The 13931-nt window shown below is 34.2% G+C and overlaps 1 protein-coding gene across 1 annotated transcript in view; it reads right to left on the bottom strand.

Annotated features, from left to right (window-relative positions):
• The window catches only part of LOC149772420 (uncharacterized), a 135323-nt gene that overhangs the window by 21600 nt on the left and 99792 nt on the right, over nt 1–13931 (bottom strand). Inside the window, exons 32-37 of the mRNA XM_089947855.1 lie at nt 12630–12729; nt 11842–11947; nt 8072–8211; nt 6736–6848; nt 6086–6232; nt 3767–3926 (exon numbers count right to left, since the gene is read on the bottom strand). Coding sequence (XP_089803981.1) covers nt 3767–3926; nt 6086–6232; nt 6736–6848; nt 8072–8211; nt 11842–11947; nt 12630–12729 — 766 coding nt within the window. The remainder of the gene's footprint in view (nt 1–3766; nt 3927–6085; nt 6233–6735; nt 6849–8071; nt 8212–11841; nt 11948–12629; nt 12730–13931) is intronic.

Below are 13931 nucleotides of genomic sequence, written 5' to 3' on the forward strand. Positions count from 1 at the left end.
TACAGGTCACAGTGTCTGTGTTTTGTATGTGTGTTGTATTAACAGTAATGCATACAATCATCTAGTTAAATGATTTTGTTCATGGTGGTTTAATGTCATTTGAAAGTTTTAGCACCATATAGGCTAATTCATGGCAGCTAGTATAACTGGTGGAGGAAGAACCTAGGAAAACTCCAGTAACATCTACTGACCTACATTTCTGTCTGCATGGGTTCGAGTCTCGGATTCGGCCAATGTGGGTATGTGAGAAAGCTTGCCAGTAGCTTCTTATGGGTCGGTGGTTCTTTCTGGGGTTTTCCCCGGTTCTTCCTCCACCATTAATACTGGCCACCATGTATAGCCTATTGTCTACTGAAAAATGGTGTTAAACCCTACAACAACAACAATTGACCTACATGGAAGCTACTGGCAAGCTTTCTCACATACCCACATTAGCTGAACCTGAAACTCGAATGCACATGAACAGATGTGAAATGGTAGTTATTGGTAAGGGTGAGTGCTATAGACCACTCTGTCACCTGGGCCTCCCAGCTAGATAAATGATTAAAGCATTAACAGTAAAACCATCAAACTAAACCAAAGTCAGTGAAAATATGAAATATGGGTCACTGTGACTGTCTTTTAAGATAATATTGCAGTACTCATCCAATAGCCACATTTCATTATTCCAGGTAAAACAGTATAATGCAGTAGATAAAAAGTCATGTGGCTTAATGCAAAAACTTAATATAAGTAAAAAAACTAAGATATACAAGTCACAATTTATTTTGTTGCAAAATTGTGTTACTAATAGAGATACTATCCCCAAGTGTGATGGGATTGAATCCAAACCAGTGAAATAAAGTATGGGTCATAGTGACCTACTTTGGTCATAAGTATATGATAAGCATCAAGATGGGGCCCCGAGTGGCCAAGTGGTCTAAAACGCTCTCCGTTACGGATCACTGCCATCTCACCTCTGTCTGCGCCGGTTCGAGTATCAGATTCAGCCAATGTGGGTATGTGAGAAAACTTGCCAGTAGCTTCTGGGTTGGTGGTTCTTTCTGGGGTTTTCCTGGGTTCTTTCTCCACCATTAATACTGGCTGCCATGTATAGCCTATTGTGTGCTGAAAAATGGCATTAAACCCAACAACCAACCAGCATCAAGATACATATCACAAAATTGCAAAAACCTTTTGATACATCAGTGTGTATAAAGGCTGCTAAATACCTTTTTGGTTATAAGCTAACACAAAACTTCACCTAAACCAGTAAAATTTGATATGCAAATCACTGTGATCCTATTTTGCTGTGAGAAAGTGGTACTTATAGATGTATACAATCATCAAATTTGATAATTTTAACAAAGGTTGGTGATTGCTGAAATATAGGCCACAATGACCTCCTTTTTTAAAGAGCAAGTAGTACTCAAGATGTCTCCCCTAACCAAATTTCCTGAATTAATGTTTAACAGTGTATATACATGGTACAGAAAATAAACTTGGTCTTGAGATAAACACAAAACCTTAATAAGCCACTAAAATGCTAATGTTGGTCAGTGAAACATGAAATATAGGTCAGTGACCTACTTGTTGATGATGGAGTAATATTCATCAAGATGCACACCCTAACCAAGATGCATGAACCCAGGTACAACAGTGTATCTCTCTCTCTCTCTACATACATACATACATACATACATACATACATACATACATACATACATATATATATGGTACAGAACTATTTAGTTTGGTTTGGTTTTGCAAGTTTAATGCCATTTATCATAATAGACTATACATGGCAGACATTATATTTGGTGGAGGAAGAACCATTAACCCATGGGAAGCTACTGGTTAGCTTTCTTACAAACCAAGACTTGAACCCCCATGTTCTGAGGTGAGATGTCAGTGATCTGTAAAGGTGAATGCTTTAGACCACTAAGCCACCTAGGTTCCCCATCTATTTGGTAATAAGCTAAAAGCAAATTCTTATTAATCTAAGCCAGTACAATGTGACATGTAGGTCGTTGTGACATTCCTTCATGATAAGGGTTTGGTACTAAAAGATATGGACCACTCCGGTGGCCTAGTGGTTAGAGCATCCACCTCGGATGCAGGAGGTCATGGGTTCAATCCTCGGCCGAGTCATACCAAAGACTTATAAAAATGGCTACTAGCAGCTACCTTGCTTGGTGTTCAGCATTAAGAGGTTAGTGTTAGGACTGGTTAGCCTGGTGTCATGATAATGTGACTCGGTGGGACACCATGCTACATGTCTGCTGCATGATGCCCCAGTGCTAAGACATCACTATAAACTGCCACACTGCAGATTTCTTAGTGATATGACTGAAAAATTGTTAAAGCTACGTTTAAAAAAATCCAAATCACACATAAAAGTCATAAAGTTTGAGCATGAACTGATACTGAGAAATAAACCACCAAATGTAGCCAAAGTCAATGAAGCATGAAATATGTCAAAGTGACCTACTTTTGTGATGATATGACTAAGTTTAGCACTCACCAAGATGCATCCCTCAACTTTCAAGATTCCAAGTATCAAAGTATTTGTTTAGTGTGCAAAAAGCCTGAGCTGAACAAGAAAGCTTAATCAAGAATGTAAAACTAATGTACATATATGTACAAAGTTTGCCCCTCAGCCCCCTCCCATAGTGATAGGTGCTATAAAACCCACTACAAACTGTTGCCCAGGGTCAAGGAATAAACTTTAAAGAATGATTGACCTTCAGCAATGGTGTAGTTATGTATATACTGTGTTAATACCGACTCCAATGCTAGGTGCAGAACAAATGATTACCTATACTTTGTTGTTGTTTTTGTAGGGTTTAACACCATTTTCAGCACATGATAGGCTATACGTGGCGGCCAGTATTATTGGTGGAGGAAGAACCCGGGAAAAACCCCGGGAAGAACCACCGACCCACGGGAAGTTACTGGCAAGCTTTCTCACATACCCACATTAGCCGAATCCAAGACCCAAACCCACGCAGACAGAGGTGAGATGGCAGTGATCCGTAATGGAGAGCGCTTTAGACCACTCGACCACTCGGGGCCCCCCCTCTACTTGGTAGAAGTGAGCTAAAAATTATTTGTCTCCATCTTATCTCTTAATGAAACTCAGATTCATTAAACTACAATGCTTTAATGAGGATTAATTGCAGAAATTAAGAAAGGAAAGAAACTTACTGTCTATACTCCTGTAAAAGTCAAATCCAACTGCAAACTGCATAGACCCAGATCTGCCTTATCATAATGCACAAGCAGATCTAGGTCTATTCAGTTTGTTAGAAGTAATCAGTAGAACAAGCAACATAAACCCTGATCTGCCAGTACATTATTTATCAGGCTCAATGCTGTTTACATTTAAACCTGAGTATATACGGTAGAGAAATATTCCCATTAAAATACAACAGATCTGTGAAAAGTTAAATTATTTAGAGCAAAATATTTTGTTTCATGCTTTAAATTTTGTCAGGTCCTCTGAGGTTGCAGACAACACAATTCTTTACTTAATGTTTTGAGTCATTCATATTTGAGTTACTTTAGTTTTATTGCATGTATTCAAAGCAATGAATTCAATAAATCATATTGCCAAATGTTGTATTATTCATGCTAAAATTATGATACAAGACATTCAACAAAAAAATAGATTAAAATAGGTCTAAAAATGTAGTGCATATTGGTCATCAGTCTCATGCAAAGTTGTAATAAGAAAAATGAGGCAAATGCAACATTAATGATAACATCATCAAATTGACATGCTTACCATTTACACACTGGCCATGCCCACTACAGCTGTTCAAGCAATTCATGGATATCAGACTGGCCACTGCCTGTGGATCCGAGGCTTGGCGTATTGCAGTTGTGTAACACACCTTCTGAAGATCCTGTATCGAGGTTGGGATGAATTCACCAGATCCCACCAGCTGCAAAGTAAGAAATAAAAAGATTACATTATTTTACATTCAGGTGATGGAGAACATGTACAGCTTTATGTGCAGCTCTTTTGTATAATATTACTACAGTGATTTGTAAATCACAATTTTAAATGAGCTTGAGAGTATCAGAAACAAGGCTACTAAATGTACGACAGCGTACAGAAACAAGGCTACTAAATGTACAACAGTGTACAGAAACAAGGCTACTAAATGTACAACAGTGTACAGAAACAAGGCTACTAAATGTACAACAGTGTACAGTGTAAATAACAGCATCGTCACAGTGTATATAACTGTATGTTGCCAGTGAGAAAATCACAAACACTCTATGTAGCAAGTACAATGCTGTTATCAAATTTGACACATTATGGTTTACAATATTCAGAGGATTTGCAAGTTTTGATTCCTGACAACATTCAGTGTGTGTGTGTGTGTGTGTGTGTGTGTGTGTGTGTAGCATTTCACAACAAAATAACAGCTATATGGTGCCAGCCAAAGGTACATTAAAAAAATATAAATATGAAGTACTACAATATAAAATATAAAAGTAATAATGTTAATCATTTATAACAAAGAAATCAGTCCTAAACCATGAATAAACATAAAGGTTCCCATAATGTTTATATTTCACAATATGTTTATCTTAATTTGTCAGTACTGCACTAAAGGCACTTACTAGAGATTTACAAGCTCACAATATAAGGGAATCTTTAGCACCTTAATGACATGGTAGGTAGGTAGGGTATATATATATATATATATATATATATATATATATATATATATATATATATATATATATATATATACATATATATATACTGGAAAAAAGGAAAGTTATTAATAGTAAGAGACAACCCAGAAATTTTAAACAAATTCTAACTAGATCTAAATTTGACTTTATTGAAAGAGTGGCCTGAGTAACCAAATGTGGCATGAATAGATACAAAACTTGTTCAAATACAACAGAAGGAAACTCAATAACTCAATAAAATTAAAAAATGGTGTGCACTATTTAAAGTTAAGCATGACATGAATTGCAATTTAAGAAATGTGATTTATGCATTTATATGTGTGAAGTGTGAAGCCTTTTACATAGGTCAGACTTAAAATGAACTAAGGAAGAGAATGATAGTACATAGACAGCAAACCAAAAACAGAAGAACTCAGGTTATTAAAAGTCAATAAACATATACATAACTGTTCAGGAGGAAACTTCAAGGTGCTTCCCTTATATAAGGTATTAACTAATAGTGAATCTTTAATTGAAGAAAAGGAACTCTATTTCACATGTACTCTACATCCAGACCTTACTGAATTAAGCTAATTCTTTATAAAAATTAAAATATGATCATTGGTACATTGTATCAATACACTAATAGATTGTATCAATACACTAATACATTGTATCAATACACTAATACATTGTATCAATACACTAATACATTGTATCAATACACTAATACATTTTATCAATACACTAATACATTGTATCAATACACTAATACATTTTATCAATACACTAATACATTGTATCAATACACTAATACATTGTACACTAATACATTTTATCAATACACTAATACATTGTATCAATACACTAATAAATTATATCAATACACTAATACATTGTATCAATACACTAATACATTGTATCAATACACTAATACATTGTATCAATACACTAATACATTGTATCAATACACTAATACATTGTATCAATACACTAATACATTGTATCAATACACTAATACATTTTCATATCACAATGACTTAATAACTTTCCAATGATTTTAATTTGTATGAATCAAATTTTACATTGACATTCGTTTGTATCAATGCACTGATGCACCTTCATGACATTTCAAACACTAGAAATGTAATTATGTGTACAGGTATGGTATACATACACACACATAAATACATTTTTAATATTTCACCATAAAAACAATGACATAATTAATATTAAAATGACGTCAAATCGTTTATTTAAAAAATATTTAAAGAAATGATGTATTCATCTGAAGAGCATCCATAAAGATGATGTGAAAGCGCTCAAAGGAATAAAGCATGGATATTTTTCTGATGTTGTGTTACATTAATATATATATATATATATATATATATATATATATATATATATATACCTGGATGTCCTCAATGCAACCAGAAAGTGTCTGTTGAGGGATGGTGCAATTATACTCTTTGACATAAGCTGTGTTGCTAAGTGCATCCATGCACATCTTGGTTGCTTGTTCTTCTGTGATGCCTGAAGGTGTGGGCCAAGATGGTTCCTAGTTGAAATGATGCAAAATAATTTTAATTTATAATTTAAAAAATATTATACATGTAATTTTGTTTCGTTAAAAAATTTATTAACTGCAATAAATGTTGGCTGGTTGGTGTTTTATGGCACAGCAACACAAATAGTTCATTTAGTGACAAATGGAGTAAAGGGCTTTGTCTTAGGGCACACTATGGTAGATGAACTGAACTGATTAGATGGTTGGATTCAAACCTGTGCCCTCAAGGTTGCATGTTCGGTATGACAATGACAAACAATGCGTAACCACAGTTTCTGTCCTGTTAGTCACTTCTTCTGACATGAGATCACACATAGCCTATACTACATCCCCAAGTCCACAGGGGTGCAATAAATATAAGTTAGGTAAATCTGATATATTTCAAACAGGTATGGCATTAATTTAGCATGTTCGAACAGATCACATGTTGACTTCTAAATTTAAAATGTCAGCTATTAAATTTTGAATAACTGCATATTGTTCAAAATTCTTACCACTGGATTGTAACTGGGATTGTAGTCTATATTACCAGTTGGATCAATGATGGCTCTTCTCCTACGGCTTGCTTCAGTGAATGCATTTGACAAAGTGTTTGTTATGTCTTCACCTGGAACCATAAAGTATGTACTCTAGATTACCAGTTAATCAAAACATAATTTATGTCACCTACATAAAAAGATCTGCAAAGATTAATTACTCTAAATTATCTGCTACTGTTTCTAAAAAAGCAAAAAAATTAAAAGTTTCCCAGTCTTATATTTCTTCTCCCATTTTAACAAAACTGGCGTAGTCTTACTAAGTGGTATAACACATACAGACAGCCTAATCCAGTTTCCATGGTAGGAAGTAAAATGCCTCTCTTTCATTTAGATCATTAAGTTTTTAATTAGCATTACATACTATTGAGTGTATCAATTACTTTATTGGAACAGGCTATAGTGCCCTGCCTAACTCGTTGAAACAGGTGATAGTGCCCTGGATAACTGGTTGAAACAGACTATAGTGTCCTGCTTAACTGGTCACTTTCAAGCAGCATGTTACTTTACTGAAAAAGGCTATACTGCCCTGCTTAACTGGTCACTCTCAAACAGCATGTTACTTTATTGAAACAGGTTATAGTGCCCTGCTTAACTGGTTTGAAACAGACTATAGTGTCCTGCTTAACTGGTGACTGTCACACAGCATGATACAGGATACAGATTGGCAGGAGAGATGAGTACTGGTAGTCTAAAGTAAAACGTATCATGAACTACACTCTTGTATTCAACAATTTTATTGATCTCCATATCTTCACATTTGTAAATATACTTAGACATATACATAACATTACATTTAGTGATGATTTAAAACTTTCCCCCAAATTTTTCATCTATGGAGACAATCATACAAAATGACAGCTACCAGTAGATATATGTTGTCAAATCTTCAACCGGGTCTACTCTAGGACTTAGAATTTCCCCCTCCAGTTCAAAATAATTGGAAATTTTCTGTATATAGGTGGAATTTAAAGAAAAAATAATGAAATAGCTTGAAAATACTATGTACAACTGTTGCACATTTGCTTGCTATTTTTGCACAATTTTCCAGAAAACAACATGAACCCCATAACAGGACTAAAATGGCCCCAAACCTGATAAAGCTCATAAAAGTCACTGAAAAGGTGCAATTATCAAATAAGGTCATCTACATATACTAACAAACATACATTATAAGCCTCATTTGCAAAGAGTTAATGGTTTCTGATTAAACAAGGTTTCTTCAAATATGTCCACTGAAAGCATTAGAGAGATACAAAAAAAAAAGATGTAAAATTTTGTATGGAATCTTTACCTTGTACAAGATCACAGGTCTCTGACAGTATTGAACTTGAGCACAGTGGAGGCGTGGTTCCATCAATTGAACAGAGACAATATGTCGGGGAGAATGCAATAGGTGATGCTACTACACCAAGCCGTATTGAGTTCTGTACTCTGTAAGGTATGGAGTAAGATGTCAGTTTTCCAGTATAATAAAGCTGTCAACATGTTACATCTGTTTTTTGTTTAACATCTGGCTGTCAACATTATATTTTACTTAATGAAGGTCACCTCTATGAGTACAAAATTCCTCCTAAGCAGTTTTTACTTATCAGACATTGTCTCAAAACAAATTGTAAAACGTTTTTTAGATTTTAAAGCTGAACATTTCTATCTTTCCTTTCAATGGCTTTTAAAGATCATGAATTATGAATTGATAGCTGTACTGAAAAAGCTGAAACATGCCATGTAGCTTTATCGCTTTACTCAATATTTAAGACAAAAAAATTAAATGGTCAGAAAGACCTCTTGAATATGGATGACAAAGTGTTCGAGTCAGAAAGACCTCTTGAATATGGATGACAAAGTGTTCGAGTCAGAAAGACCTTGTGAATATGGATGACAAAGTGTTCGAGTCAGAAAGACCTCTTGAATATGGATGACAAAGTGTACAAGTCAGAAAGACCTCTTGAATATGGATGACAAAGTGTACAAGTCAGAAAGACCTCTTGAATATGGATGACAAAGTGTACAAGTCAGAAAGAATATGGATGACAAAGTGTACAAGTCAGAAAGACCTCCTGAATATGGATGACAATGTGCATTTAAGTTCAGTCAAAACAAGAAAGGTCATCATGTGAAAAAAAAAACAGTCCAAGATTCTGTAGAGCAGTATATCTTTCAATAAACCATCGTTATACAGCAATGATGACTACTATCACAAGGCAATTACTTTTAATTATGAATATCCTTGCCAATAGGAGTATATTTGGACTAGCTTACAAATATACAGACTAGTAAAGAGGCAATCCTGAAAATTAAGTCACAGTGCCCTACTTCTGGTATGTCTGAGTTACTGTCCATGATGCATCCACACAATAATTTTCATGTGCAAGAAAAACTGAGTACATGATACATAAAGTTTAATGAACTGATAGCTGAAAATACAGAAGTCACTGCAAAAATTACACTACAGTTTACTCACATTGATATGCATCCATGTTGTAATTTGTATAAATACAGTTAAAACAGGGTCAAAGATATGGATGGTGTATCAAGAGCTGTTGAAAATTTTAATAATACTCAAGCACTCAAGCATGAAAATTAGGTCAATGCTGACCTAGTTTGGGTAAGTTTCTGTCTTTGAGATACAACCACATATAAATTTTCTTGAGTGCTGGTATAAAAGGGTTCTTGATATTGAGTATGTAACAAATGAAATACTAAGAATACAAAAATTACTTGCACACGTATGGTTGAGTAACTACAGTTGAGCTGTACCCACATAAAGTTACTTGAGTGCAGATGAAATAGGGTCTACTATATTGAGGGTGTAATGAAAAATATTTTGAAATATACAAAAGTCACTGAAGTGTATCAATTTGGACACGGTTGAGTTACTTTACATGGACCAATTTTCATGAGTAGAAGAAACAGGGTCCAAAACATTGAGTATGTAGCAAAGAAAGTAACAGCTGAAAATGATAAGCCACTCAAGTGTGCAAATTAGGTTACAATGATTTAACTTTTGTGTGGCTAAGTTACTGATGCATCCATATACCGATTCCCATAAGTGCTGAAATGGAGTCTGAGATGCTGAGTGGTTAACAAACTATTTAGAGGCTGATGATGAATGAGCAACTGAATAAATGAACAATGTATTTATGTAATAGGTTTAATGGCATATCACTATAACATTAGCAATATGGTAAAATGTAAAGTTCCAAAAAGGTAATTATAAGGTATTGCAAAAGAAACAATCTATAAATACCTTGGAAGATAAAGTCTAAGGTTTTCAAGTAAACATAAACATGAATTACTAAACAATAAAAGTTCAAAGGTACAGATGCAAGAACTCAGTAAAAAGTATTCAAAAAATGACAAAGGTATCATATGGTAATTTTTTTAAAATAAATAATTCCCTCAAGAATCCAAGATTTTGTCATCATTCAGTTCCCTTACTGAGTTCACATAACTTCCATCTCGCAGGGTATAGGTCAACACACTCGACATTAATGTGTTCCAGAGTGAGTGGAAACTGGTAGGGTATGCAATCTGGTTGAGGTTCATTCCTAATAAGGTAACCATAAGTCAGGTGTGTATATGACATCTGCAAATTACCACCTCATCTCTGCAATTGGTTCTATGTAACGGATGCCCATGTACAATGATGGGCTTGATGTTCCACAGCAGGCTTGTGGATTTTTTCTCCACATTGTTTTGCCAAGTATGAAGAACATGCCATTCATATAATATGTGAAATCATTAAATAGAATCTTTCAATTATAAATAGATGATGGAAGGGCAGCCTTGGCTGCTTTATTTGTGTTTTCATTATCCTTAATACAAACAGTCTGACTAGTCAGCCAACAGTACAGAATACTTTTTCCAATCAGGAGCAAATCATCTTTCTGTAAGATTTGGAATGTTGACAGGTTTTGCATGGTTTTCAGTGTGACTCTCAAAGTTGAAAAGGAATCTGAAAAGATGACAAATTTGTTTTGGAAAGCAGAATTTGCAATGTAGATTAAAGATTTGAGTATGGCTGTGATTTCAGGGGTAAAAATGGGAGCTTTATCCAATAATTGACTTGAGATGTCATCAGGTGTTGCAATGGCAGCTTCAACCATGTCTCCATCTTTGGAGCCATATTATAGTAGGCTCTGATCTAAATGAATTTATTCATTGATAAATGAAAGAAGTTTTGGACAAATTCAGACTCATCATCTGACAAGTGTGCAGTTTTGGATGTACTTAGCTGACTTTGAAAATTAATATTTATAGATTGGAAAATCACTAATTTCTTGTTAACAACCTATCTTAAAGTCTGAATGTATCCAAATAGTTGCAATGAATCATACTATGAAAAAATTATTCATAAACGGGGACCTCCAATATTGACCAATCAAAGAATACATTGTCAAAATGAGACACATATTTAAGTCCAGTATCCCAGTCTGCAGTTTTGTGAGGGAATTTTTGTTACTAGACCAATTTACTGGTCTGCAGTGTTGAAATGAATACATTTTAATTTATAAGAACTTATTTTTGTTTTAGGTTTTTGATATGGTCAAATTTTTATTTATATGTTTGGAAAAAGTTTGAAACAATGTATTTGAAGTTTCTGGAAGGGTCATGATGAATTCATCTGATTTCTATGAGTGCTGTGATAATTTTTTCCAATGGTTCTATATATCACATTTCATTCTGATCTAACAGAATGAGTTCAAACACAAAGACATATGATCTCCATGTTTTCCTCTTGCTCTCTGTACTAGTACTCCTGCTCTCTGTACAATGAGTTTATCTCATTAGTGTTGGTAATGAACAAACAAACAAATAATGAATGAGTGAATGAAATGAAAGAAAGAAAGGATGAGATGATATATCCCTTCACAATTCTGTTGGCAAATGGATAAATTTTGATGCACTATCTCTACCACAAAAGTAACACCTACGTCTTGCTATCTGCTAATGCAAACAAAAATACATCAAAATCAATCACTAGCATGATTGTGCAAAATAGAGACATTTTTCCCTTTTAGTAATAAGTTCTGTTTGAAGAGTAACAGCTGAGTTCTTTACCTCCAAGATTCACTGAAGTTGTTTGGAGCTGTGGAAACCTTGTATATTGTGCCATCGGATGCCAATAGGTCATTTTCTGGATCACCATCATAGTTACCACATAAACCTATTAACACAGGGCATACAATTTAGACTGTTCCTTCAGGTAATACTGTCATAATCTTTTGGTAAAATGACTTAATAGAACCCATAAATAACAAACTAAGACACAGCAAATTAAGCTCTAAGACCTAAGTAAAATGGATGCATATTTTTCCTGTTTCTAATGCAACCCTCTTTATGTAAAAAAAATATTTTTAATTCCTTAAAGTGAAATATTAGTACTAGTTTTGCAGTATTAAAAAAAATGAACTAATACCATGTAATACTAATGTTTAATTCATCTTTAAGTATAGTGGTTGATCCTAATGATACAATTCAATATAATCCTGCACAGATACCACAACAACAATTTTTTTTAAAGTATGTGAGCCAATCAGCATCCAAGATTACATCCAATATTTGACATGTTAACCTTCCACTGAATAATTTGTTGAAAACATTCTGTAATTTCAAACCATGTTAAAGACTCTATTTGCGCTGCAATAATACAAATAAAAGCAGTGACTGTCAAAAATAATTAGATTACAATATTTAATTAGTACATAAGTTAGTATACCTTTTTAAACTGGGTGTGTACATGGCCAAGCACATAAATGAAAATATGAAACTGTATAATATCACTCATGAAATAACTGAGGCCTACTTTACCAAGAATATTTCTCATTAGTGAAATACATTTTCTCTACCTTTTGTGTTTTTCCAGTCAAGTGTAGATGGTGCTACATAGACATTTAACAGCTTGTTGCTTACAAGAACTGTCACTACTGTACCAGATGGAAAAACAACCTGTAAAAATCAAGGATAGCTTGTGACAGAAGACATCACAAACATGCACACTTCTTTCTTTTTCAACACCCCCAACACCCAGTTATGCAACCAGTTTTTAAGTATTCATTATTACTTAAAAATCCTTGTGAAACACCATGCCATATATGATCAGTGTTCCTTATGAGATAACTTGGATTATTGTGTCTGATGATTTGGTGCTTTTATGGAACAGATACACACTCAGGCAGGTTATTTAGTACAAAGCAACTGGAATAATGTCCCATGCCCAAGGGTACACAATGCCAGGCAAACCCATCTGACCTGATTACAGTTTAATAATGGACCCTTTCAGCCACAAGACCACTACACTAACTAATGAACCATCATGACTTCTACTTTGATTGGTTGACTCTTGCAAAATGCAAGAGAGCACATTAGGTTTATTCTACTTTGATTGGTTGACTCTTGCAAAATGCAAGAGAGCACATTAGGTGTATTCTACTTTGATTGGCTGACTCTTGCAAAATGCAAATTAGGTGTATTCTGCTTGCCCATACCAGCAAAAAGTTAACTGACAGATGAAATGTCTTATCTGTGTAGGTATGGTTGCAGTGAAAAGGTGTATCTTTTTAGTAGATCATGTTTCAATGAGAATAGTTTCCAGATGCCATTAGCGTTGTAAAACTAAATTCTGCTACTTCTGAAATCCTGCAATCTCAGAAAGACCCAAAGTTACATGTCTATATACCATATTGATGAAAAGGAAAAAAAATTCTTACCAATTACCTCCCCTTAAAAAATCTGGCTGGCTACCCATGAACTACATGCTTACCAATTGAAGCCGTGTGATACATAAAAAAAGAACACTTTAATTTGTGGAGATGCATGGTAGGGTTTAGTAATAATAGCAATATAATTGGGTATAATTATTCTCTGAGAAATAGAATTTATATTAAATAGTTTTACTTTCTCCATCGAATGCATTCCCCCAATCACATTAAAGTTAGTAGAACAGGTAATTTGAGGATGAAATATATAAGCATCCAACATCTGCAAATGGCACCCTTCAAGGGAAGAAAATTGTCAGGAATAAATTCCTCTTCTAATATGAGGACAGGACATGACTGGTCATGTAACATGTCATAACAATACAAATATAACATATCATAACAATACAAATGTAACATGTCATAACAATACAAATATAAGAACAAAGGAAT

The sequence above is a fragment of the Sinohyriopsis cumingii genome, unplaced genomic scaffold (genome assembly GCF_028554795.1).
Source record: "Sinohyriopsis cumingii isolate HCF-2022 unplaced genomic scaffold, ASM2855479v2 utg001510l, whole genome shotgun sequence".
NCBI classification, from domain to species: Eukaryota; Metazoa; Mollusca; class Bivalvia; order Unionida; family Unionidae; genus Sinohyriopsis; species Sinohyriopsis cumingii.